The sequence below is a fragment of the Poecilia latipinna genome, unplaced genomic scaffold (genome assembly GCF_001443285.1).
Source record: "Poecilia latipinna isolate Pla-1442-1.1 unplaced genomic scaffold, P_latipinna-1.0 Scaffold3217, whole genome shotgun sequence".
In the NCBI taxonomy this organism is placed as follows: domain Eukaryota; kingdom Metazoa; phylum Chordata; class Actinopteri; order Cyprinodontiformes; family Poeciliidae; genus Poecilia; species Poecilia latipinna.
The window spans coordinates 22134-49614 of record NW_015115833.1 but is presented as its reverse complement, the minus strand read 5'-3'; the positions used below and the strand labels follow the sequence as shown (position 1 = coordinate 49614).

At 39.5% G+C, this 27481-nt stretch overlaps 2 protein-coding genes across 3 annotated transcripts in view; both read right to left on the bottom strand.

The window, feature by feature from the left end:
* Window positions 1–1880: 1880 nt before the first annotated feature.
* On the bottom strand, window positions 1881–4758 carry LOC106940419 (breakpoint cluster region protein-like). The gene has a single exon (XM_015023163.1). The coding sequence runs from the start codon at window positions 3834–3836 to the stop codon at window positions 2238–2240; it is 1599 nt and encodes a 532-aa protein (XP_014878649.1). The 5' UTR covers window positions 3837–4758; the 3' UTR covers window positions 1881–2237.
* Window positions 4759–6175: 1417 nt separating this feature from the next.
* Window positions 6176–27481, bottom strand: part of LOC106940416 (sarcoplasmic/endoplasmic reticulum calcium ATPase 2) — a 27372-nt gene continuing 6066 nt past the window's right edge. Inside the window, exons 4-24 of one of the 2 annotated variants that reach the window (XM_015023159.1) lie at window positions 25691–25795; window positions 24648–24786; window positions 17819–17899; window positions 17053–17138; window positions 16216–16371; window positions 15952–16093; window positions 15558–15724; window positions 13952–14040; window positions 13744–13846; window positions 13521–13652; window positions 13306–13425; window positions 12443–12661; window positions 12234–12357; window positions 11930–12141; window positions 11620–11840; window positions 11324–11526; window positions 11111–11196; window positions 10894–11027; window positions 9913–10030; window positions 9655–9826; window positions 6176–7199 (exon numbers count right to left, since the gene is read on the bottom strand). In XM_015023159.1, the coding sequence (XP_014878645.1) occupies window positions 7186–7199; window positions 9655–9826; window positions 9913–10030; window positions 10894–11027; window positions 11111–11196; window positions 11324–11526; window positions 11620–11840; window positions 11930–12141; window positions 12234–12357; window positions 12443–12661; window positions 13306–13425; window positions 13521–13652; window positions 13744–13846; window positions 13952–14040; window positions 15558–15724; window positions 15952–16093; window positions 16216–16371; window positions 17053–17138; window positions 17819–17899; window positions 24648–24786; window positions 25691–25795 (2823 nt within the window). In that variant the 3' untranslated portion in view covers window positions 6176–7185. Of the gene's footprint in view, window positions 7200–9250; window positions 9827–9912; window positions 10031–10893; window positions 11028–11110; window positions 11197–11323; window positions 11527–11619; window positions 11841–11929; window positions 12142–12233; window positions 12358–12442; window positions 12662–13305; window positions 13426–13520; window positions 13653–13743; window positions 13847–13951; window positions 14041–15557; window positions 15725–15951; window positions 16094–16215; window positions 16372–17052; window positions 17139–17818; window positions 17900–24647; window positions 24787–25690; window positions 25796–27481 lie in introns of those variants that run through there. The other variant, XM_015023158.1, reaches the window with a different exon arrangement.

Genomic DNA, 27481 nt, shown 5'->3' with positions numbered 1-27481 from the left:
TGTTGTGTGGAGTGTAATGACTTTTGCTGTTGTGCTAAAATATTGATGGGATTTGCCTTTTAATTGACATGATGCAAGATGTTTTTTGCTTTCAATGCAACAGCGGTGCTTTGATAATCGCATCCTGTTTGGAAAGGCATTTTAGCTAATTCCACCAGGGTTCCCAATTCTTTTCAGATAAATGAATTATAGATGCAGTGAGACCTGTGAGCAAACGCGGACTGCAGATGCTAATGCTATTAAGAGTGACAGTAACATGTTGGGAACTGAATCCTGTGTTGCAACAGCTTAAAAGGCATTTGTGATGATTGCAATAACTTTGTGAAGCAGCAGCTTAAGACAATCTTTACTTTCAATGCTTTCCTTCTTTTGCAGCTCACCCTGGTTGCAGGCATGTGATGCCTGTCTGGTCAAACAGGGCGCCAGTCCAGCGACTCAAAATACTACTCACTTCCACAGCCGAATCCCACTGACAGGCAACTCACCAAAATGTGCATGGCTTCTACTAACCGCACCTTAGTAAACAACATTCCAAGTTTTAAAATTATACCAAATATTTGAGCCACCCGAGCAGTGTTTGCTTTCAGCTCTTACGACCTGGCATGGCTTGTACAATGGAAATTTTCTGAGCAAATTATAGAAAACCCAAGTCCTGGTAGCCCAGTTACCCAGATAGTCCATGACTTTGTTTCTAAGCACCATATCCTTGTAGCTGTGCTGTTCCAAAAGCTCAAGGTTAGTAACTGAGTGCAGGCAGATTACTAGATAAAGGCACTAAAACTAGATGTTTACATATGCTGTATTGACAAAACCCTTCAGTCCTATTCCTGTCTGACTTTAGATCACACTAACCTTTACCTGTTTAGATTAGTCAGGATAACTACAACTATTTCTATTTACTAAGTACAAGAATAATGAGTGAAATAAAAAAAAAAAATGTACCATTACTTTCTTAAATTTTGGAAGCTTGGCCCATTCCTCCTGATGGAATAAGGCCCGTTTTGCAGGCCTTATCTTTAATCCTCTTCATAACTCATTTGGCTGTGTGGTTGAGGTTTGTTTCATCAAACCACAGGAAATGTCTCCAAAATGTTCTTTGTTCCAGAGTGCTTTTGCAAACTGTAATCTGGGATTTTATATTTCTTTTGGAGTAATTGCTTCTTCCTCTCCGACTGGTTTTTCGTCCCACATTGTGAAAGGACTTGTTTCACTGTAGACAATGGCACTCTTTCACTAGCATAATCATGACATGATTTGCTTTTGTTTTGGGGTTAATGGACACATTTCACACCAACCAGTCCAGGACACTGGACCATCTCCTTTTTGAACCACATGAGGACAGGACAATCCCATGCTGTTTATCTATTCAACAGATAAATGTGTCACCTTCAGAAATCTTAAAGTTGCATTCAAAGATAAACCAGACAGTTTTGCTCCCGATATTGAAACTGATATATTTAGATTTTCCCATGATGTCACATGAGGAAGCAGTGTGATTAGGGTGGCTTAAAGTAAATCCATAGGACAGTTTGCGATCAAAAAAGTACAAAGCCAATGGCATAATAAACTTCCAGGTATGTTTCGGACTTTAAGGAAAGTAATAATAATCATCTGCAAAAAAAAATAAATAAATAAAACATCTCAAATTTTCTGCCATTTAACAAATAAAACAAATGTAGGTAATCCTAACGGATCTAAAACAGGAAATATCAGCCTAATATAAGGTCAGGCTGCGAAACAAAAAGGACTTGTTTTTTTGTATACAGCATATTTAAAGAATGGTGGTAACTGTAAATGTTGGTAAAGACATTATGTTTGTAATTCAGGAAAAAGTCATCTTGCATCTCTTTATTTTTTTTGGAGGATGAGAAAGAAAAGAAAAGGTAGGCAGGAAGACACCTGCTATTTAAATTACGTACAAGAGCCAGAGGCCTGAGAAAGACTAGACTTTTAGTTTCAACTCAGACTGGCCACATTCATTGTTCACCCACCCGACTGACATTCCAAGAATGAGCAGAGGTGGATCTTTCATCAGGCTCCCACGCAAGGCCGTCCAAAGGACACACATTTTGGCATATTTGACTGCACACACCAGTCCAACTAACATTATCAATCACTAATGCTTTCATCCAACATGTGGTTTTAAGAGGAAAGCTATATTATACAAAGCAAAGTTAGTGCCAAGATTATTTAAGCATGACTAACTTCAGCATAACAAAGATTAGAGATAGCCGTCTTTACTTACCTAAGTGGTCTCCGTGAAAACTGTTGTCATGGGATGTTCGACCATGGGGCAGGAGGTCATGGTGGGCAGGAGGGGGCCAGATTTGACCTGTCTTGCGAACACTCACAATAGTGGCCTCAGACATGACCACATGGCCTCCCTGCTGCCTGTGGTGACGCTTCTGAGACTGCGGCGTAGGAGGGCTGCTGCTGTCATAGGAGTGTTGGGAGTTCTGGGAGTTTTGGGAAGGCGACCTGCTCTTCTCTCTGAAGGGACGACGGAAGGCTGTGGTGGGACTCGGAGAGACGTGACTGGACTGGCCAGAGGAGAAGTCCTCCTCACTGGATGTCAGGTTCTCGTTGGAGCTACAGTCTGGTGTGTAGCCACCACCCCCTCCAGCATCCTCGAAGCTACCTGGGGAGTAGGAGCGGCGTGGCCAGGTCAGGAGGTGATCATCACCTCCGCTGTGGTCCCTCATTGTGATTCCACTGCCACCTCCACGTCCATCTCCACTGCCACCTTCACCCATCATCACTCCACCAACATAGACGCTGGAGTAGGCTTGGAACTCAGATGGTTGCCAAGGCGGAGGTGGAGGTTTACCCCCATTGGCCCTCCCTGAATGTCGCTGGTTGGGCTCCCCATCTTCGTATTCTGCATCATAGCCGCAGGTGCTCTCAGTAGACCGTCCTCTATACACTGGCCTGGCACGAAGTTCACCTGCCACTGTTGCCAGATTGCCTGGAAGGGAGTGAAGAGATCTCTTTCGCTCCATCTGCATGGCCTGAGTACCCAGGGAGCTGATTTTATCCGACACATCCCGGTCGTTGACCCTGACCAAACCCCTCTCATGATGGAATTCCATGTTGGTGTAGAACGGTGGTGGTGGTGGTGGTAGTTGCTTTTCCTGACCCTTACCTACATCTCCAGCAGAGTGAGAGTTGGCCCGTTTGATCCTCTCAAAGTTGGACCTGAGAGCTGCTACACCAAGTCCCATCCCAAGCTTATCTTTGGGGTCAGAAGGCAGATCCTTGTCTGGGGGTGGAAGTGTGGGCCTGCGGGGGGACAGGGTGATGCCACCCCTCTGCTTAGACGGCGAGAGGCCATCGAGGTTGTCACAGGACATAGACTCTGCTTGTTGGGGTGAGTCAAACGCTGACTCCAAGCCATCTCCATGGGAAGCTGACTTCCTGGCTGGTGGGGGCCTAGGTTTGGACCTGCCAGTACCATCCCCAAGTGGCTGAAAACGACTCCTATCGACTACAGCGTATCCTCCAGCACCTCCAACTCCACCAGTCTCCTGCATGTGGGGCTGCTGAGATGGTGACTCTGCACCCTGGGTGGCTGCAGGGTCTACCCCCTCATTCAATGGTGTCTTCCTGAAACCCCACCGCTGTTTGTCATAGCTCTTCCTCTCTTTAGCCAAGAGGGTTTGCAGGTAGATCATGCGGAAGCGCTCCTTGTTCACCTCCTGTTCGAGGCGTCTGATGGACGCTTTGCACTTCTCCAGCTCCTGCTCAATACCTCCAATGGACCGCAGCTCCATCTTGGGGGGCTCCGAATCAGGGAATTGTGCCTTCCAAGCCTCTATGAATCCAACGGGCTCCACCATATTGTGCTTGATTTATTTTCTGTGACGGACCCTGGTTCAGACACAAGGAGGGGGTTGGTGTGATGCCAAGGGCGCACCGTTTGACCCCTCTGAGTCCAGAACGCCACAGTTGCTTTTTTTTTTCCTTTTTACAGACAACAATGGCGACGTCCAATTAAAAAAGAAAAAAAAAATGGGTGAACTGTTTCTTGTAAGCTTTTAGGAAACTCGTGCACAAACACACAGCCTAATTGCTGGTACTTGCCGAAGGTTGCGCAGTCGCATCCTGAACAAGAGAAACCGGCTGCTCATTCAGAGGAAAAAACGGGTAATGCGCAATGAATCAAAAGGGAATAAAAATCTATAGACATAATAGAGTTTCTTGTGCATCATTCCGGCAAAAACAACGTTTTAAAATAAGAGTGAATCGATTTCACTTTCGAGACAATGACATTATGTCTTCGCTGGGTGACGGATGGGGGGTATCAGAGGGGAATTTACAGGGGTACAAAAAGAAGAAAAGTGATTTAATCCTGATCCTATTACTTACTGTCACTGCTTCTCATTCCATCGTTTTAGATGCAACTGATCTGTTCACTCTTGCGGACTGACTGTAATCCCAGGTGCAGCTCCTTAGAATAAGCGTCTTTGTGCCAGCAGTGTAGGGGGGAGAATGGCTTGGGGGGAGAAAAAAGCGCAAAAAAAAGCGAGGGGCCACAACAGCAGAGGTTTAATTACCGATTGAAGCGGCTGGGTACAGCGTCACTGAAAAACTTGATGTCTTTTTCCCATATCTTCCACAGCGCACCTGCTTGGTATTGTTGGTTTTCATGTCCCCTTCCTTAGATTCATCCCGTGTCTTCCGACGTGATGGTGGTGCTGCTGCTGCTGTTATGTGCGCTCCCATCTCCGACCAGTAAGACAGAGGGGCTGCAAGAATGGGAGGGACCAGGAGAACTGTGAGTCGACTGGTTAAAGGGACAGAGCAGGAAAGCTGGCTCTCTCTTCAATTGACTGCTTCAAATGTCTTCCATTATTTTTTGGAGATACTTCTTTGAAAAGATAAGGCTTGTTATTGTGCTGAATTTTTCGCAGACTTTCTAATATCAATATCAATTCGTAAATCAAAGGGGAAGTAAGGGGTTGAACCCGTGGCTGCTTTTAATCTCAGCCCTCCCAAGTTAATTTTGACATATTAATTTGCATTAATATATTTTACTACCTCTGGGTACAGTTTAAAGACTGTAGTTGTGCCTGCTGAGTGAGTGCGACTAATCCCAGTGGTGATGCTGGAACCCTGTCTTATCAGCGCCCCCTGGTGGGGAAATATTTGTCCCAACACTCTTTCTGTTCCATGTGAATGTCTTCAGTGTGGAAATTTGAAATGCCTCGTCCGGATTTTCAAAGTCCTAATTATGAGAATAGAATTCATAATTCAAAATTTTTGTTCGATTTAAAAAAGAAAAATGGCTCCAAGCAAACATTTCAATTTTGAGATAAAATGACTGAATGTGTCAGGATTATTTCTAAAATTCCTATTTTGAATATTAAAAATGATTTTAGACTTGAACTCACTAGCCACCCAGTTCTAATTTGAGATATTTACATGTAAATATTGGTTGAACAGTTTTGTTAAAAGCCATTTCAGAATTCCTTCCTCCAAATTTATGACTTTGTAGAAAGTCAAAATTACTTTGTCATATTATTAGGACGTAGGTCCTACTAATGATTATTTTGTTATACATTCCTGAGTAGAATGGTTTTGTCAGAAGGGGAGAATTTTCCACATTTCAGTGTCCCCTTAACTTACCAGGACTGCTGAAGTTATTCCCATTGTTGTATTGTCCACCAATGACATTTCTCAGGGTAGGAGCACACAGAGAGCTTTTCAACCATTCCACATTTTCAAATCTCAAGTTCTCTCTTTTTTTTAAGGCTCACTTACTTAGATGTTTTCCGAGTTTTGGATACGAGATTGTCATGAAATTTTATTTTGTCTGATCATTCTTTTATTTGGTTTTAGGTCCTTATCCAATGATGACCTCTCATTTACCCTCTTCAAATATTCACCGTTTATTTCACATCAAACCTACCAGAGCTGGTAAGTCACAACCAAAGCTGATACAATTTAAGTGTTTTTGATGGCAGGATTGGAAATAGCATCAGTGACCTCATTTTATAAATCATGAATGTATACAAATCAAAGGTTCAGTACTTCCGGTATGTTTCAGTGTGAGTTCTGACAAGTCAATAAAATAATTTATTGAAGTTATCACATCTGTTACAAGTGCCACAATAAATGTATCCATTTTTAACTTAAAAATATGGCATTGGTGGCATAAAAATAAAAAGACAACAAATCAAATACTAGATTATTTTATTTACCTGAAATCACAACCTCAGTAATGTATGTACTGTACAATCATTATCAGCCTTCAGTAATGATTGACGTTTTCATATGGTTAATATTGTTCTTCAACCAGGTGTCAGGAGGAGACCATACAGGGTTCCTCACATTAAATCACAGTTTTACAGCAGTTGATAAAGATAGATAATTAAAGGAATGTCAAGGCAATAAGAAAAATCAAACGAGCTGTATTGCAGGTTCACTGAGAAATGAGCGACAGTCTGCTAACCTAGATGCTATTGGCTAATTCATGAAATTAACTGGCAGAGTGAGTGGTATTCTCACATTAAGTGATGAGATAAAAAAAAAAAGAAATATTATTAAAAAAAACAAAACAAACAAAACGCTAAGGTTAAGCACAGTCAAGTTCAGCATGAATCAGGCATTCATGTCCAACATTGTGCAAATGACCCAAACCATTACAATAAAGTGATTTTACAACTTTATCTTTCTTAAAACGCTCTTTAAGTCATTAGAGTATTATACATTAGAATCTATAAATACAAATTTGTAAAGCCTACATACAGCTGAAACGCATGCATGAATGTTTTTGTACACTGATGTACAGCTAAGACCATTCAACCCACTTTTTTTGCAAAGTGATCAATGCGACCGACGAGCTACCAATGGAAGAACGTCTTCATGCAAGGAGGATTCAGAAGGAGGGGAGCGTTTCAGGACGTCCCTGCACATATAGCTGGATTATCGTCCTAATTTAGCATTTGCACACAGAGGGATGTGTGACTCACTGCGGGAATTTTATTGTTATAAGTTGGCGGCGAAAGGGACAATTAGCAGGATAACTATGCATTCTGAAAACAGTGTTCTTTTCACCTGTGTGTGTGTTTGTGTGTGTGTGCTGCTGGTCATCACGGTGTCTGCAGTGAGGGAAATTATGCGTGAGCCACACTTTGTGGAAAGACAATTCCCAGCTTCTTATTCTGCTCTGATTGCCAAAAGCTTTCATGAAAACTGACCTAGAAAAACAAAAACAAAAGAGAGAAACAGTTAGTATGTGAAGCCCAAATGAAAATCTAACATTTTACAACGTAAATAATAAGCAAGTGTCCAGAGGTGAAAAGTACAGCACACAGTGAAGTTCACAAAAGTGAGATGTGGTGAAATGATGGCATGATTACTTCCTTGCATATGCATGTTTACATATGAAGATATCCTAGCTTAAATTACATCTAAATGAGAAAAATCCTGAAATACTTCAATAGGACAGTGTGTGGTGATGTACAGGGCCTTGGAAGTTCTTGCACACCTTGAACTTTTGACATTTTATCATGTTACAATCAAACTTCAATGTATTTTTATTGCGATTAAATGTGACATAGCTATTCGAAGAAACAAAGTGGAAGGGAAACTACAGTGTTAAATATGTGACATGCATTTATCCTTGCCAGTGCAGGAAATTTTTTAATGCAGGAAATCGCGTCCAAATGTCACCCAATAATGTCACCCAGTTTCTCCCACTTTACATGTATGCACTTTGTGTTGGTCTTTCAAATAAAATACAGTAGAGTTTGTAGTTGTAACATGCTAAATATGGAAGAGTTCCAGGGGTTTGAGTACTTTTGAAGGCTCAGTATGTAGTTGATGTAAGAAATGGATACTCACTCTAATGACAGGGGAGCCAATGGAAGGCATTGAAGAAAATAAAAGCACACATTTGTTAAGACAAACACAGGCAGTGAGAACAACCAGGCTTCTACCTAAAAACATGCTTTAGTTGAGTTTTTCACACATGGAAAACATCCACAAATGCAAATTACTGAAGGATCTGATCCAACATCTGTACTCAGAAAAACCAAAGCATTCGTTTTTCCTAAATTATTGTTATAGTAATATATGCACATACAAAAACACTGGATATGAAATGTAATAACCATGAGCCTCAAACATAAATAAAGACAGAAAACACTTGATTCAAAGGGTTCATTGTGAGTGTATTTTTTTCTTTTTTTATAGAAAAAAAAAACATTTAGGGTTTTGATCTGCAATCAAGGTTTCATTTGGAGAACTTGTATTAGTATTGTAGGATATTTTTTTTTGATGTCCTTTGAATCAAACACTATGGAAATGGTAAGACAACATAAAGCATCCCCACCCAGCTTTGTCTCCACAACAAATTAAGTTAAAGAATGTCACAATCAATACAAATAAGACACATCCTTAAAAAAAAAAAAAAGTTAAAGGGGAAGGAAGATGTTCTTCGTTTTCTGCACAAGCAAGTAGGGGGCACACCTCAGATGTTATCTTTTAGCAAGACGTGTCGAGGGAAAGCATCTTGAGATGAGCAAAACAATTTTTTTTTTTTTAAAAAAAAAAGCATTTTTCATCATACTGAGGTAGCTGTGCTCTGCCCAGTGCAGAAAAACCGACTTCATTTTTAATCAATATCGTAAAAAAGAAAAAATTTAAAATAAAATCCACAAAGCTATTTACGTTTTAACAAGGTGGGGTGGGCGTACACATTTAAATTAGAAATGAGAAACCACATACAGTTCATGCTTGGTCACAGGGCATGCAGCTTTTTTTTTGTTTTGTTTTTGTTTTTTTTGTTTCTCAGATTTTATTTTTCCTTTTTGTTTAAGCCGAGCATCCCAAACCTTTCCCTTGTTTCTTGTCTGCCGAATGGAGCTTGTCCTCTCAGAGAGTTTTGAATTTGTACTGAAGACACAATGGTTAACAGAAAGTAAATCAAGGCGGTTTTTCTAAGCCACGCTGGTTAAACAATTTACAAAGCCATTAAAAAAAAAATTGCATAAAATAGTGTTCAATCTCTGTACAGATCAACTTATTTAATATCTTTACTTTTTAACGTGTTCAGGAGAAGGGGAGCCTAAAGAAAAATTCTCTAACAGTAGTGACGCAGGGCAGAATGCAGATAATCCTAACATTTAAAACATACCTTAAAGGCAAAATTGACAATGGAAAAAAAAAGAAAAAAAAAAAAACTGGCAACACTATATTTGCTCTTAAACCAGCAACAAAGTCCAACCCTATGGGAGTCACTTCAAAGCCTCAGTCATTCATAAGTCTTGACCCACCTCGAATAGGCGACTTAAATTTTAACTTTTTTTTTCTTATATTATTTGTTGCGTTTCATGAGTTACAGTTGGTCCTTCTCGTGCTCACACGCGCACACACAACTCTAACTCTACAAACGCACACGCATACACACGCTAGCTAGCTAGCTATGAACAATTAGGAAGGCAGGGAGAGAAGGAAAGGAGGAGGTGATGGCAGTGGGTGAGGGGTGGAGTTGGGGGCTGAGGGAGAGGGGAGGGAATGGGAAAAAAAGTTGAGGTTGTGCTCAAGTCAGTCAGGACATGAACATGTCAGCCAGGTTAGTGTCAGAGCTGTAGATCCAGAGGACCAGAGGGAGGGAAATGGCCACGAAGGGCCAGGAGATGCCCTCCATACATGCAAACAGGCAGCAGCCTTTGGAGCTGGGGAACTTCTCCAGCTCTCTGTTGCGCTCCAGGTAGTTCCTGGCAACGAACTTCAGCAGCTCATCAAGCAAGATGACGGGCAGCGAGATCTTCAGCACCATTAGCCACTGGGTGAGGTTAAGAGGGGTGATCTGGAAGATGATCTGCAGAAGAGAAACGAAGAATTCAACAATAAATACACTGCCAGGGCTTTAAAACTGCAAATGATACAACTGTGTAAATTTCGTACTGGAAGCGGCTCCACATAGAGGATGAGGAAGTGAAGGGACATGGAGAGGCAGATGGCACCCAGCAGCCAAACGTTCTCCCAGGGAGGCATCCGCAGCAGCGACTGGTTCTCTGACACACTGAGACACAATAACAAAACGAGATCTTTACTAAACACTTTAACTGGCTGGACAAGCTTCGTTTTCTGTGTTTGTGCATAAAAACTCGCCTCGCAATAGCATTTGTACCCTTCAACACCGAACTTCAATGTACCTTATGAGACTTTATGCAACAGACTTAGAAATAAATCTCTAAAAACTATGGTGAGGAACTTTATTCTCCCCCTTTGCTTCAATGACCCCTAAAAAAAAGTCTAGTGCAACAAACTGGCTTCAGATGACACTAAATTAGTAATCTATTTTTAGTCTAAATACAGCTGTTCTCTGAGGGCCCCTGAGGTTTGTTAGAGAATATTTATGGGTCAGATAAGGCCACAATGCACCTTTTAGCCAAAAATGCAAAACATAACACTGTCTAAAAATTTACAATACGTGTGAATGAATTGTGAAGATGTGAGCTAAATGCAGAGATTTTTTTTTCTTTTTACAGAAAACTTGTTTAAAGCTGGAAAACACAAAGCCAGAGATGGAGTAGAACAAGCCTTATTGCAAATCTGTGGCAAGACTTGAAAATGTATGTTCAGAAACACTATCAAACTTGAGCTGCTATGCAAGGAATTCTCCAAAGTCTCTACATCTCAGATTTAATAAAAAGTTGCAAAACCATTTCCCCTTTTCTTCCCCTTCACAATGGTGTGCTCGCTGTGGTTGGTTAACCTCATAAAATGGCATTAAAATAAACTTATATCAGTAGTTTTAATGTAAACATGTGGAAATGTTTCAAGCGTGTGGATACTTTTGGATTGATCTACTTTAAATAAGGTTAAATGCACACAAATCTTTACACAAATGTAATTATGTCTGTATGGATTCCTCAGACCAACCTGTTGAGGGCATTGCACATCTCTATAGTAACCAGCACCGACAGGGCCATGGTCATGGGGTAAGGGGACTCAAAAACCTTACAGTCCAGACCCTGGTAGTCGGGGTTCTCTGGGCCACATTGCAGGAAATGGCTCTGTAGGAGGTGATCGATGATGAAAGATTAGACTTTAGAGCAGATAAATGAGGTGAACTGAGAAGCAAAGGGTTAACACCTACCAGCTGGTAAAAGGTAATCCTTGGTCCATCCTCAGCAGCAACAAACCACCAAGCAGCGGCGCCAACAGTAGCAGCTCCAACGTAACCTTTTAAGACGACACAAAAGAGCTGCTGAAGAAAATTTAAGGTAAACAGCAACAACAGGCAGGTGTGCCATTAAAATATGGAGAATGGATTTGCTAAGGATTGACTTTCCATACAGTCCTAACTTACATCCAATGGCAAGGTATCTAAAGAAAAGCCATCCGGAGATGAGGGGCTCCCGAGCATTTCGTGGAGGTTTGCTCATGATGTCCAAGTCGGGGGGGTTGAATCCTAAGGCGGTGGCCGGCAACCCATCAGTCACCAGGTTGACCCAGAGGAGCTGAACGGGGATGAGCGCCTCGGGGAAACCCAGAGCTGCAGTCAGGAAGATGCTACAACCACATCAAGAATCATAGTTATACGAGAGAGGAAAAAAAAAAAGTTTTAAATGGAGAATTGGGAGCATATTAACACAAAATCCTTACCAGACAACTTCACCAACATTGGAGGAGATGAGGTATCTGATGAACTGCTTCATGTTGTTATAAATGGCTCTGCCTTCCTCGACTGCAGCTACGATGGTGGAAAAGTTATCATCAGCCAGCACCATCTCCGACGCCGTTTTGGCCACAGCTGTTCCGGAGCCCATGGCAATGCCAATCTCAGCCTTCTTCAGAGCAGGGGCGTCGTTCACTCCATCACCGGTCTGAACCCAACACAAAACCAGTCACGACGTCAACAAACATCTTCTAGAAGGGCTATTAACAGAAAACTGGAGGAACAGCTCCTTCTTACCATAGCTGTGATCTCATCATAGGACTGCAGATACTCGACGATCTTGGATTTGTGTGCTGGCTCAACGCGAGCGAAGCAGCGAGCCTTGACCACAGCATCTCTCTGTGCGGCAGGTGAGAGGTCATCAAACTCTCTGCCAGTGAAAGCCATGCTGGAAACATCGTCCTCCTCCCCAAAGATGCCGATACGTCTGCAGATGGCTACTGCCGTACCTGAAACATTCAGACACGCAACGTTTAATCAGCGAGGCTTTCCACAAGTCAAGCATTTCAGACGTTGCAGTTTTGCGATTTGTAGATTTTACCCTTGTTGTCTCCGGTGATCATGATTACTCTGATGCCTGCGAGACGGCAAAGCCTGATGGAAGCAGCCACCTCCGCTCTGGGTGGATCCAGCATGCCGACGCAGCCCACAAACGTCAGATCAGTCTGAAAAACGAACACAGATAAAACTTTACAAAAAATAAATATATAAAATAAATAAAACAAAGTACAGATTATCTTCCCCTCTTACCTCGTATTCCACAAAGCGAGAAGAGTCTTCCAACACAAAGTTCTCTTTGTTTACAGGGTTATCACGCGTCGCCAGAGCCAGACAGCGCAGAGTGTCTCTGCCAGTCCCATACTCTCTGATCACAGACATGATCCTCTCCTTGATGCCAGGGGTCATCGGCACCTTGCTGCTGCCGACACGGATGTGTGTGCACCTGTCAATAACTCCCTCTGGGGCACCCTATGAGCAAAGATGGTAAAGACAGCGAAATGGACAAGAAATCCCAGTTTGTTACGAGTAAAAGATGTCTGTCTCCAGATTCCAACACGTGTTATATTTAATAATTGTAGGCATTTCCAGCATTCAGTCCTTTTTAATCGTCTTTTAAAAATGCAATGTAAAACTTAAATGCAAAAGCTCATCCGAACTACAAACTGGGGAAAACGAATGAAGGCCAGAAAACAGATGGTGGATGAATGGATACATGGCTAAATGCTCAACAGAAAAAAGGGGGCAAATGAATGGATGAAAGATCAAAACAAAGCCTATGAATGGATGGAAAAATGAATGGATGAATGAATAAGTGGGTGGACAGACAGATAGATGATAGATCCAGGACAAATGGGTTGACAGAACTAAAGAATGGATGAATGAACAGCAAAACAGATGGACTGATGATGGACAGATCTTGGACAAATGAATGGATGGAGTGATGAATGAACAGAAGCTTGAAATGACGCATTAAGACTAAAAGCAAGGGAATGCGTTTTGAAAATACACATTTTTCTAAACTGCATTTCATTGTCTCACACAAATTCAGCCTTTGAAAATACTCATCACCACCTTCGTTCCAGAATTACAGCTTCAATAGGAGAAGTTTTTACCTTTACAAACATCTTGCCAACAGAGGACCGTGCTTTATTTGGAGTGCAGTATACGGACATAGACTTCCTGTCTCTGGAAAATTCCAAAGTGAACTCCTTCTTCATGAGCTGCTTGATCACCTGTGAGAAAACAAAAGACAAATATGAGAATTATGGGGGTTAATTTTAAACCATTACATAAGAAAACAATAGATACGGGGTTAAAGGTTACGTACAGAGTTGCAGGCATTGGCTCGCTCAACCTTGGACAGGTTTTTAATGTCTGTATCAAACACGTTCATTTTCTCCACCAGACACGTCAGCGCTGTTTCCGTGGCCTCTCCCACCTTCTCATAAACACCTTTGGTCTGGACAGAACAAACATTGATGAGCGATAAACCATTTAATAAAAAAAACAAAAAACAAAAAAACAGAAAAACATCTAAAACAATCACCAACCTCATTAAAATCCAGTGATGAGTCATTACAGAGAGCACAGATAGTGGCCAGCTCAACCAAGGCATCATACTGGGAGCATTTTACTGGTTTGCCATTATGAAAGCTAAAGAAATGAGACAAGCACAAAAAGTAAGGGAAAGTACTAGACATGTTAGCCGAAGGTACATCTATTTGAGCTCAGACATTTTAAAAGGCACTGAATACTCACACTTCTCCATCTGGAGCGTATGTGGAGCCCGTAACAGTGAATTCCTTTAACGGACAGTGATCCCCCTCGGTTTTATCAATAATAAACATCTACAAACACAAGAAACAAACCAAATTTTTTTTGTTGAAAACTGCTTGAGACAAAAATGCTTGATATTTTACTTATTCCACCATCCAACTTCTAGGCGTATGTCAAAACTGTTTAAAAACAATTCTAATCTTAGTCCAGCAGGGGGCAGCCTGTTACAACACTGAACAGTGTTAACAAAAACAGTAAAATCCTGATCCAAAGCATATAAAGAACACAGTGGTGGGTCAGGTTTATAAATGTCATCTTACAGGCACCTGGGTACAATCTTCTTAGTGGCATTCAGGTCCAAGAATAAACAGTAGAAAATTATAATCCCCTTAGGAGGAAACAATTAAAAAGAACCCTTTAAAGATCTTTTTAAATCCACAAACTGACAATGCAAATATTTTTTATTTCTCTTCATTCATATATATATATATATATATATATATATATATATAAAACCATTATTTTACTATTTTAGGGGATTATTCTGCAACTGTTTGAGCCTGAAGTACTTCAAGCTACAGCATCTTACCCACCAGTCAAATTAGTGGTTCTAATAACTGCAGTTGAAAGAGAACAGAGATGAAAGCCAAAATATTCATTTAAAATGATGTGAAGGCTTTATGTGAGCACTATTGACTTGAGAGAGATGCAGATATGGAGGCAAGGCAGAAAGAGACGAGGTCAGTTATGCAACTCAACTGGTTTATGCTGCTGACTAACTACTGCATGCTGATCAGGATTCTGCTGGAGCGGAGGGGCGGCGGCAAAAAACGTATCCAGAAATATAGAAGGATTGAAATGGAGAACTGTGCACTTAGCTAAGCAACAACCAACAAGATGAAACAAGCAGATATAATATGAAGATATTTATGCTAATAACACAGGATGGAGGAAAGGAAAACATCTCATTTTCTGTTTTCGCTCAAATACTTTAATGTGTGATGCACACTGTGCTGCTAATCCCAGGAGGATGCTTACAGACAAACATCACCTGCAACACATCACCACTTGTACAAAAGGGTGTTCATTTGCAATGCTATACTTTCACATGACCAGCTTGAACTGGGTGAAATTAAATGATGCCCTTTTTAGGCTCAAACAAAAGCTGTAAACTGATTATTTTTTGACTAATTTTAGCTACTCTAGAGAAAAGAGCTGCACCATTTCTTCACAAACATAAGAACATTGCTACTGGTATGTTGGTGTGCTTGTGGTTCAGGCTACTACACACACGTTTTTGTATGGACAGGTTGTAAATGTATCCTACTCCCCCCCTTTTAAACTTCACTATAACATCTTACTTTTTATCTAAATAAAAATTAAATATTAATTTTCGTGTGATATTTGCCTGCTAATGTGCTGAAACAGAATCAAAACTTTAGAACTAACTAACCGACTGACACTGTTCAGCATTTGTCCAATTTCTTGTTTGCTGGTGCCTGTCAAGCCGACTCCTGACCGTGGTGAGCAGTGAAACTGTGAAACCCACCAAGGACTTTTCTCTCTTCTGAAAAACTGGCGCTCTTACCCGGCAGACAGACATCTGATTGGTGGTCAGCGTCCCAGTTTTGTCAGAGCAGATGACAGATGTACAGCCGAGGGTCTCCACGGAGGGCAAGCTGCGGACAATAGCGTTCTTCTTGGCCATGCGGCGCGTTCCCAAAGCCAGACAGGTAGTGATGACAGCAGGCAGACCTAGAGTGGTTACAGCAGGTCCGTTCAGGGGAAGAGTGTTATTTAGCTTAAAGTGAGAAAAATATCTCACTCTAGGAAAGAAAATATGGCTTTCCTTTATTGCTTTATATCCTAACCTGTTATATATATAGTCTATATAAAAAAACTAAAATTGCAGCAGTATTTTGTATGTCTAAAGAACAAAAATAATTCTAGATATGCTGTATTATCCATGTGACTCGGCTTACCCTCAGGAATAGCAGCGACTGCCAGAGCCACCGCGATCTTGAAATAATAGACTGCACCTCGGATCCAGGAGCCTCCATGGACCGGGTCGTTAAAATGTCCGATATTGATGATCCAAACAGCAATGCAGATCAGTGAGATGACCTGTGATAAAACAGTAGCTCAGCTTTAAAGATGATTACGAGCAAACGGAATAAATACAGTGTATTTTGCACAAATTTAAATGATCCAAATTAGAATTGACTGGAAAATGGAGATTTGTTAACCTTGGATAGTTGCTGCCCAAACTCATCCAGCTTCTGCTGCAGGGGCGTGCGCTCCTGCTCTGTGGACGCCATCTCATCTCGGATTTTGCCGATCTCTGTGTTGCCGGCTGTGGCCACCACCACGCCTACAGCCTTACCTGCTGCGATGTTGGTGCCCTGTTGAGGTTGAGCGGTGAACAGACGGATTAGTAGACCAAGACATTTAAAGAGCTGCAAAATGGGTAAAATGTTTACTAGAAGTAGCTAACATGTCAAAACGTAAAAAATCTGAGCTAAAACGAAAAAGTATTCATATACAATGAACTACAAACATATCGTCACTTTTTGTCATGTTAAAGCGGTTAAGACATGAGGCTGTGAATGATGACTTTGCTAAACAAATAAGCTGGCTTAAGTTTCTCAACTTGGCCTAGTCAAAGCTATTTTAAATAGCAGAATGTGCAAAGATTTATTTTTTTCTTTAGGTTTTCAAAGCTGGTAGAAATATACCTGGGAAGACCTGCAGTAATAATTGTAGTCAAAGGTGGTTCTACAAGGTGGGTTGTATACAAAAGCACACCACACTTTTCAGATAATTGTTTAATCTTGTATCAAGATCCTTTCACATAAAATCCCATTAATATGTAGAGGTTTGTGGTTAGGTGACACATTTAGGAAAAGATGAATCCCTGTGAATCGTGTTGTAAATCACTGTATCTCTTCAGAAAAAAAAATATGCGAAAAAGGCTCAACAGGACAAAAAAAAAAAAAAAGATTAAAAGACATGGAAGAGTATGGCACCTAAATGTAGTCGAAATATATGAAATAGAAAACAAGAAAATCTTTTGAGTCACTCACAGAAAACAGCATGTTCTTTTTGTCCTGGTTGACGGCTCGTGGATCTGGAACGGGATCTGTGTGCTTGATCACTGATACAGACTCTCCTGCAAGACGGCGAAACGAGAGTTATGAGAACAGGAAACAGAGTGAGTTTCTACACAGCAGAGCATGAAGAGGTAACAGTGGTGCCTGGCTGACATTTTAAACAGAAGTGTGGAAAAGGCTTAGCAGCTGACTGAGCGAACCTGACAAGTATCAGATACTGCCCTGGTGCTGCCTTTCAAAGGCCTTATCTAATGTGCGCTTACACACTGTTTGCGAGCGCTTTTGGGCATAATCAACTGTGCGTGAATTGTAAAGCTCAAACACAACGAGACGGAGAGCGTCTGAAAGGCGGCATGGCCATGAATGGGGAACGAAAGAGAGGAGAAAAATAGCTCAAACACTAAAATATCCCATGGAATTTGCTACCAATTAAGGCAGCGGAGCAAGACGAGAGATTTAAAGAGTTGATTCGCTACTTCTCCCGAACATCAGCCATCCTTCACTATCCTCTCCTAACCCTCTTCACCAACTTCACAGGAAAATGATCCACCCACAAATTCAGGACGATTTTTAAAATGCATTCCGATTTCTGTTCTATAGTCTCATTGATTGTCATGTGTAATTAAGTCAAAATAAACACACTGGACAAATACATTTCATATAGTTACATTTTAACAAAGAGATTGACAAATCACAGTGCACCAAAAGGAAATTGAAAAGGTGAGGATAGAGACTTTACCTGTAAGAATCGACTGATCTACCCTCAGGGTGGTCGACTTTATAGAAGTAAGCCTGATGTCTGCAGGCACTTTGTCACCAACTGTGGACAGAAATGACACTTTTGGCACCTTGAAATTTGAGTTGCATTCATTAAGTAAATAAAAAGAGAGAAATCCGAATTATAAACAGTATTTTATAACCATTTCCAGACATTTCAATGACAAAATTGTATATTTCAATACTGTGGCAGAATCTCATTTCAAACAAAATGTGAATTACTGCAATACCCTAAATTTGAATCGAACCCCTAACAAAACAAGGAATTGAGCAGCTACTACTAATACAGGTGTTTTAGAGAAATAATCAAAAGTTATTGTTGCTCAGATCAGGAAAAAGTCTTGTTTTCAGCATTATTAATGACTAACTCATCCCCTGCAAAAGGCTATGACACACTTCAGGATGTTCTATTTCCCCTCACAAAAGGCTCCAGCAAGTCTCAATAAAATAAACGTAAACAACATATTTCAAGCTCTGCTTAAATCTAATAAGCAGCAATAAAGCTGCAGACGTTTATTAGACCTGAAAGATTAAACTGTTCTCAAACTTCCCTTGGCTTCACTTCTATCTTAGTTTGAGTTACAAACAGATAAATGCTGTGGTGGTCCGAGTTAATCTTGCATCTTTTATAATTTTAAACACGTTTTCCTTAACAAAAACATTAAAACTTAAAAGATCAAATCCATAAGAGACACATGAATGATATACAGCTGAGGCCACCATTTTGATTATTGATGGCTTATATTTATAGAAGATTTCACAGAAACCAAGAACGGAAACCACCACTCTTCCACCAGAGATATTTTCCATTCAGTTAGACATCACACAGCTTGAAAGGGTGAAGATAAAAGCAATGACTCAGAGGCTCTTTAGAGCACGCTCTGTGGACAGTACAGAGTGGTGACAGACATGTAAACCTTTGCTGTGCCCATCTGAGAGGAGAGGAAGAGAGAATGGGCTGCAGGGAAAGAAGGGGTTTAGATGAGTTTCTTAAAACTGTACGCCCAAAAATGGGAAAACTATTTTTGATCATTTGAAGACATGCAGCTGGAACTGCTGGAGGGGAGGGGGAGGCCAAGAACATCTGTTTCAAGCAAGGATATCCCACTCCATCAGATGAGCTGAAATAGAAACTGTGACGTGTGATTGTGTTCAGTCAGAAGATTGTTAGAGCTCGTTTTCCCCAAGAAGACATGGATTTAAGTAAGAAAAATATACTTAATGAGAAACTAGCATAAGTAAACAAATGAGATCTTGATTACACACCTATTTATTTCAAAATGGTACTACTGTAATATGTGTTGAATCCGCAATGACGTTCATGGACTGGGTAGGCTGTGCTACCTTATTTTGGCATCGATGGTTTACTATGTACTGTCAAACTCTCTCCATCCCTGATAAATCCCATAAAAAAAGAAAAAAAATTAAGAAAATAAAACACAGGACGGTGAGGGAAGGGAGATGATGATACAAAGGCACTGCGGCGACTGGAAAAATTAAACAAAGCCTGTGGGAAGCTTCGCACTAAAAAGTGGCTAATTAGAAATCCTCTTACCAGTAGAGAAAAAAAAAAGAACACCCTGCTAATTTTCCATCCACTGGGGTATACTGGGAATAGGGTCACAGTAAGTGGACTAACCCACTTACACCGGCAATCAGGATGGTTCAGACGCCAGACAAGATAGTAAAGGCAAATAAATCTTGCTTATAACATCCATAAATTAAGATATAGCGACATATTTAATTTTAAAAATAAAAAGCTCAAAATTAAAAATATGCTTCTAAAAGTGGTTTAAAACTTGTTTCTGAAAAAGCAAATTATCAAAAATGACTAATTTTCCACAAAGTTAATGAAATTATTTTGCAATCTTGCACAGAAACGTTCTGCACTGACCTCATTTTCAACTCCACATGGGAGATGTTTTGCTTTTGGTCTTAAAGAGCATGCTCTTTTTAGCTCTTGTTTTATTTTTTCATATATGGGAGTGTGAATGACCTCTGGAACATGGACTTTTCCTTCTCCCTTGTGAACAAAGGATATTATCTGCATTTTCCGCTCCCCTGAGTAAGGGACAAATGTCAGGCTACTTGCACTTAAAGAGAAACCTTCCGCTGGCTTGTAAACACTGGAGCTGTCCTCGTTGTACCAGTCAGGGTAGTCAAAGAAAGAGTGGCGCACAAATGGTTGATATGACTTCCAGGCCCGATGCAGAGTTCTTCACTTTATTTAAGCCACAAAAAAAATTCTCAGACTCTGATTTGGGAGTTATCTGTCCTTTTAAGCCACTTTTAAAATGGCAAAATGGACAGACAGAATCAGAAAGGGCTGGATGGGCAGCACAAAGGGATTGATGGATAAGCAAATGAAAGAAAGGATGGTTGAGTATAGGCAAAAATAGTTGAAGGAATAGTTAGATGCCTACTAGAACAGGGATGGATGGAGAAGTGGGTGAAATAAAAACTGTTTTCTTTCTATACACACACACATTTGGAAAACTCCAAAATCTGCATAGTTTTAGAATTAAAATTTGAACATTAACTCAAAACAAAATTGGTTTTTATATTTTGGTTTCAATACAGTTCAGCAGTGAAAATCAGACACCTTAAGGAGGTGCATACATTACCTAGACTAAAACCTATCCTGCTCCCTGAGCCTTTCATGATGTAGTTTGCAAACACCATGTGAAAATGCATATTGTGATCATCTTTTTCTTAACCAAGGATTTAAATGTCATGGAAAACAGGCAGCAAAAAAAACCTTGATGACCTTTTCAAACTCAAACTTAATGGAGCCCAACCTATTAAAAACAACAACAAATGTCGTTTCTCCACATTACATCCTGTCTGGCACACAAAAGTGTGGCTATAATAAGACAGAAAATAGAACTGAAACAAAGGCAAAGGTAGTTTTTCCCTGCAGAAGTTATTTCTGCCAACAAATAATACCAATCCACAGATTTAATATTGTATTTCTGCTGCAATAATATATTAGGCAGAGAGCAGCAACAGTGATTCTATTTTGATAAAAAAATAAATAAAAAAAAATATTTGAGGTGCCTGCAAGCATATTAAACAGTGACGATCACAGAGAGATCCCATATCAGATAAAAACAAATGAGAATCATCATTGAAACTGTGAATCTAAAGCATTAAAAAATTAAGCTAGACAAGAGGTTACGTCATACAAAAGGCCGTAAAGTTTGGTACTGATCTTGCTAATCTGGTTAAATCAATTTTAATCCAGGTCCTCTTGTCTCTGTTGTTTGGATTCAGGCTGTGCAAACAACTATTTCCTCAAGGATACAAAGTAAACAACCGCTGGTGGGAAAAAAATAAGCTAGGAGGCATCTGGGGACATGCTCTTTACAGAAAGTCTCTGGCAGTAAAACCTCAACATTGGTGGCCTCCGATAATCTGTTACATCACTGATACATCCACACCTTGCATACACACACTCCCGGTGTGCATGCACCAGGAGTGTGTGTATGCATACATGCTGAGGCCACCAGCATGTATGCATACACGGTTCACTTACACTGCATACATGCATTAGTATAGTTATACTATAATGCATAATTATACTATAATTATAGTATAATTAAACTATAATGCATAGTATAGTCATACTATCCATTAAAATGCATAGTATGATTATACTGATTGATATAAACAAATCTTCCTGCTGACATCCACACTTTGCAGTTTGTCAATGCACAAAGTAAAGGGCAATAATGACCTTTTTAACAAATTACAATTACAGCATTGCAACTTGAGTTCTGGGTAGAACATATTTACTAACAAAGAAGGTTTTTTTTTTTATATATATCTGGAAAAACGCACCATCATGCAACAAAACATCAGTTTATCATTAGTTCATCATTTTTCTGTTCTGAATGATGCAACATTGAAAAAAAAAATCTAAATGCTCTAGAAGGTCTGCAACTTTGTGCTACATTTATAACCACATAGCACAGATAGATTCATAAATGTCAACTATCGTCATTTCTAAACACGGTGCATTCATTAAGCATCCTCAACACACAGCAACACTAACAATTTTTCCCATAAATATTTAAAAACACTAAAAATAAAGAAATAATATGGATTTAAGTATTTACAGTGTTTTCTTATGAAGCTCACAGTTGCGCTCAGGCATATGCTGCTTCTACCAACCATTTTTGAGATATTTTTACAACATAATTCAGTCCACCTTTGCTAAACTGACTTGACCAAATAGGAAAGCACATTTCTGGCTCTAGATAAAATAGAGGGAAAGATGAATCAAGCAATGTGCTGAGACCTCCTGGATGAAAACATACTCCAAAGCATTCTTGACTGGAGAGACGATTCATCTTTCGGAAGAACAGAGGAGTGGCTTCAGGACAACTCTGGGAAGGTCCAGTTTCAAGTTTGGGCTTAAAACTGCCCAAGTCTGGGCAGTTTCAAGCCCAGACTTGAAACTGCATTTCGCTTGTCTGGAAAGAACTGAAAATGAACAAAAACCAATATTTCCCCATCCAACCTGATGAAACTTAAGAGGTTCTGCTAAGCTCAGTACACCTGTCCCGAAGACAGGTGTACTGAGCTTGTAGCATCATAATCAGACGACTTGAGGCTGTAATTCCTACCAACAGGACATTAACAAAGCTCAAGACATATGATGCCTTAGTTTTGTATTTTCTAATATGTTTGTTGAAATAAAAGAAAGCATTTTTCTCATTAGGGGTTGCTGTGTTTAGAATTTTGATGGAAAAAAAATACACTTGATCCATTCTAGAAAAGGGCTGAGATACAAAACGTTGCAAAAAGTGAAGGCACAAAATCTGACACCATTAAAAAAATGTCTAGGCAAAAAAGAACAAATAGCACTTTATTATCATTTCTTGTCTTTCTGAAACATTTTCTGGATTTGTTCTTGGAATTAGGCACTGCTGATACTACAGTGCTGATTTTTTGTTTAGTGGCAAAAAACCTATTGCACAAATAAAGTGGGAGGAAAAAAAGCCAAGACACATACCTGTGGAAAATAACTCGCATGGTCACTACAGTAGAGATACCTGAATTTGTGATAATACAAATTCAGGTATCCATTTTTGGCTCGAGTACAAATTGAAAATTTAAACTTAATTCCCAACAGAGTGAATCAAAGTGGATTCCGTCGATCGCCTAAACTGATACCAGCAGAATTTCAATCAGCTATTTGTCCATGCAAAGTTGACATACTCTGTCTGTGTGAATTTCACCAATTACTGTAGAAGAATTTGACAAACACTGCAGTCAGCTCTCTTCTCCACTTAGCAGCAGAGGTTTACATCAGGACCCAAGCAAACATTTAATAACGTTTACATATAATCAGATTAGATCTCCGTCTTTGCATGACTGAGAGATAGTAGCATCATAATGCAAAAATGTTTTATTAGCCTTCAAAAGGTTAAGCAGAAGAGGAATGTTTACTGACTCAGAAAAGAAAATATGCATCTATTAGTTGCTGAAGGGTTACATAATAATGCCGGGAAATTGTTATTACAGTTACTGTTTACTGAAGAGCACACTGATGTGCTTACAGGCAGCGGTGCACTTACAACCTGTTAAACCTAAAAACAACAGGACCAACCACTTGGAGTACTCAGCTTTAAGAAACTGGAAGGAGGCCAAACAGTTCAAAGTTAGTCAGACCGTAATGAAAACATTATTTTAAGCAGAACAAATTAAAAATTAAAGTCAGGAAATATCTATTTTCATGGAAAGAAAAACAATTAAAGGCAGTTTGATTTTTAAAAAAAAGTCAGTCTAAGATTAAAAGCTTCTTGGTTAAAGAAGACCTCAACAACCAAACAGAAAAATTGGAAAACCAGAGAAAGGGGAGTAGTGACGCAAAAGCCATAAACATTTGCGGCCCAGTTCGAGGTGAGGTTAGCCAAGAAATGGTCAGGAACAGAGTGAGCCTTTGCTCTTGTAGTTCTTTACATGTACTGAATAATCATTATCCTAAAAAGCATCAGAGGAACGAGTGAGATAAGTCCACAGCTCACTCACTATGTGTATAAGCATAAAAACTTTGGAAAGAATTTGGAACACTGTAAGGTCACCAAGAAGAGCAGTGTGCTAAATTACAGCCATTTACACGTTCTCGGCATTGGCCAGAATAAGATACTAATTATATTATAAATTGAGAAAAAATCCGCAGTTTACTATTAATATTTTGCTTTTGAGACATAGACCTAAATTTAGAATAAAAGTATGCTAAATTTGGTAGCAGATTAAGTGGATATTGTGCAGTGGTAACATTTTTTGCTCTTCAGCTCTTCTCAGATTAAGTTTAACAATCTGATATTATTTGGATAATCACTCAGGCTATCTGCTAGGACAACTTGCCTACAGTCAGTTGTATAATAGAGAAACTACATTGCTTGACAACTGGTTTTAAAACAGCATTGCCTTAATAAGAGCGGTGGGAGGCACTCCATTAGTTTCCACACTATGACTAATTATTCATGTCTGGAAATACCTCCACACCGCCAAAATAAACTACAGAGCAGTTTAAGACCTTCATTTCATCCAACTGACCAGCAGTGCACAACAACAGATGGGGGAGGGGCAACATTGTGTTACTTTATGCTTCATTAAGCTGGAAAAAAAAAAAAAAACCTACTCCATTGCTTAGAAAGACCTAAAACCATAAAAACAACATGGCCTAAAATGTTGACACTTTTGAATCTGCAACTGTTTCACACTTTGAAAAACCTCAACACTAGAAACTTGTTAATTTACAGGTAAAATTTTAATCTTACCAGCAACTTCTACGATGTCGCCAGGCACAATGTCCCTGGCTTTGATTCTCTGAACGCTTTTCCTGTCCTGGCGATACACCTTCCCCATCTCTGGCTCATATTCCTTCAAAGCTTCAATGGCATTTTCTGCATTTCGCTCCTTAAGGGTACAAATGATTTATATTTAATAAAAGGTAGAAAGACATCACACAAGACTAAAGCCAAGTACAAGATCAGTCAGAAATGACACTTCTCTGCCAAGTACTAGAATTGTTCAGAGTAGCACTTTACAAACATTCAAAACAGAAAATCTGCAAACAAGGAAGGAAGATTGAAACAATAATCTTTGATAGAACAATGCAAGTGGTGACAAGGTGACATTTTGTTGTTTTCATTTTTGGTTAATCACACATTTACATCAAAGTGCTATTTGTTTAACCTTTCTAGTATAAATATCCAAATCTTTTTTCGCCTGCCTCTTTCCAGTATTGATATCAGGCAAGGTCCCAGGTTGCCCAGGTTATTTTAAACGGGTAAATACAGCTTACCACTTAAACATAAATTAACATACATAAAGTGCTCTTCGTTAATAAGCGAAGACTAAAATTAACTTCACAAGGCAAAGTTGGAGGAATCCACTGGCGCACCAGGCTTCGTCTTTGATCCAGAATACAATTTTACTTGAACTATTTGGATTATCCTGCTGGCTCTTGAGTTTTTCCACAGGGATCTTTATTAATGCAGCAGTTTCACAATGGCTAATCTTTAATTAGCTTGTTAGCTAAAAAATATGTATGGTAATTACTAAAAGACTTGGCTGTTTTATAATAACTATTTTTTCTTCAGTTATAATACACATAAAAAACCATTACCAATACCAAATCTGTATCAAAATATTTTGGTGAATTTTTACAATAAAGCTTACTTCAGCTTCCCACTTTTAGATGACCAAAAACCCAACTAAGTCAATTTGTAACAGTATGAGTATTCATATACAATTGTAATAAGTATGAAACAAAATTAGGACTGGGCGCATCAGAAATAAGGATGTAATGTGCGTTTACCTGCCAGACTCCTACGATGGCGTTTGCTATGAGAATAAGCAAGATAACAAAAGGCTCCACAAAGGCTGTGACTGTTTCCTCTCCCTCTTCAAACCAGGCCAGAACCTGCATGTGAAAAGGAAAGAATGGATCAGAAATGAAATGCAGAGTAAAAGAGTTTAAACGAGAGACCACGGGAGCCCTGAACATTGTGGCCTGAGACATTAGCATAATCTGTACCATTACAGCCTGCAGGATGGCAACAACAAATATGTGCTTTACATTAAAATGCAGCACTAAGCAATAAATTGAGGTTATATGGCGACATGCAAATAGGAAGAAATTTCGATTATATTGACAATATAACAATTGCGTTCTTCAGGACCCCATCTTTTATCATCTAAAGCAATATATTTGCGAAAAAGAAAATTTAGATTTTTTTTTTTATTTCACCCTACATTAAATTAATCCAACTGCTTTTGAGGCTACTGTACAATCAGATGTGGTTGAAGTTGGGATATGTTTTTCTAAACATATCTGGTGGGAAAACAAAATACCACTGATTTCAAAACTGACTATAGAACAAGTTAGCAGGGCTTCTAGGAATATGGATTTGTTTATAACTTGACATCACTGAATTTTTTTTATAGATTTTGTGTCCAACACAGAAGTTACATAATCCTGCATAGATTGTACGCTGGGTCAGCCGTTGGAAGTTGACTCCATGGTGAGTTCAATGTTGACAACATGAGGAGACAGCAGTGTCTCAACCACTGTCAATGACTATTGATGCGTTTTGATGGACAAGAGCCTTGTTTGTCTTAAACTCGTTTTAGATAAAATCCCAAACTAACATTTGAAAGTGTTATGTACATTTCTTCATACATAAGAGAATGACTATATTGTAGCAGAAAGAAAACTATGCTTCCATGTTAATCAAAATGTAACATCTTTCACAGAAAACTCAGTTGTAAAGTTACCCCATTTTTCTGCTTAAATGATTACCCATCTCATTGATTTTAAACCATTTTTGTCAATTATTGATGACACAAATGCAGTTTATTTAGGGGAAAGTTGAAGCCAGATGTTAAAAAATAAAGAAGCAGGGAGAGTCCACTATGTCACTAATCATCTTTCATTGCCATACAAGCAAAACCTTGTCTTTTAACTTCCATTAATATCTGCAAGATATTAGAGGAGGGCAACATGTAAATGAAGATCAAGCAGCTTCTGCTCTTGCCAATATTACAAACTGGGCCAAGTGTGTGAGAAAAAGAGCAGGAACTACTATCTCCTCTTTTAGAATCTGTGCCAGGAGCAGAATGTGTCAAATAAGATGTCAAGCGCCTGAGTCTTTTCCTACTGTAGCCTATTTAAACTTTCCTGCTTAAAATCCCGTTTCTATTTGTATCATTTTATTATTATTTTTTTTTTGCAAGTTTCTTCTACAGAGCTGAAATATAAACATTTGATTGCTATCTACCGTCGTGTTAAGAAACTGACTCTGCAGATGTGAGACGACTAAAAGCAAACAAAAATACATCTCACAACTTGTAGACTTTGAAATCAAAGAAAATCATAAACTAAACTGACCTTTCAGGAATCAGTTTGTTTCATTCTCCAACATCCAAGGACATAACCTGCTGCTTACTGGAAAGATGTAATCAGTACTGAAGGATGCTAAAGTGGATACATCCACTTCTATATTATCACGGCTGCTTTCCTGTCATTTTGTGTCACCAGAGAAGAGTCTGGATATGCTTCTTGTCCGGTTTGCACTAGATCACAGCTTTTTCCGAGGTATAATCTAAA

Excerpts from the sequence above, each read along its gene's own strand:
- LOC106940419 (XM_015023163.1), bottom strand. The coding sequence starts at position 3,836 with ATGGTGGAGCCCGTTGGATTCATAGAGGCTTGGAAGGCACAATTCCCT.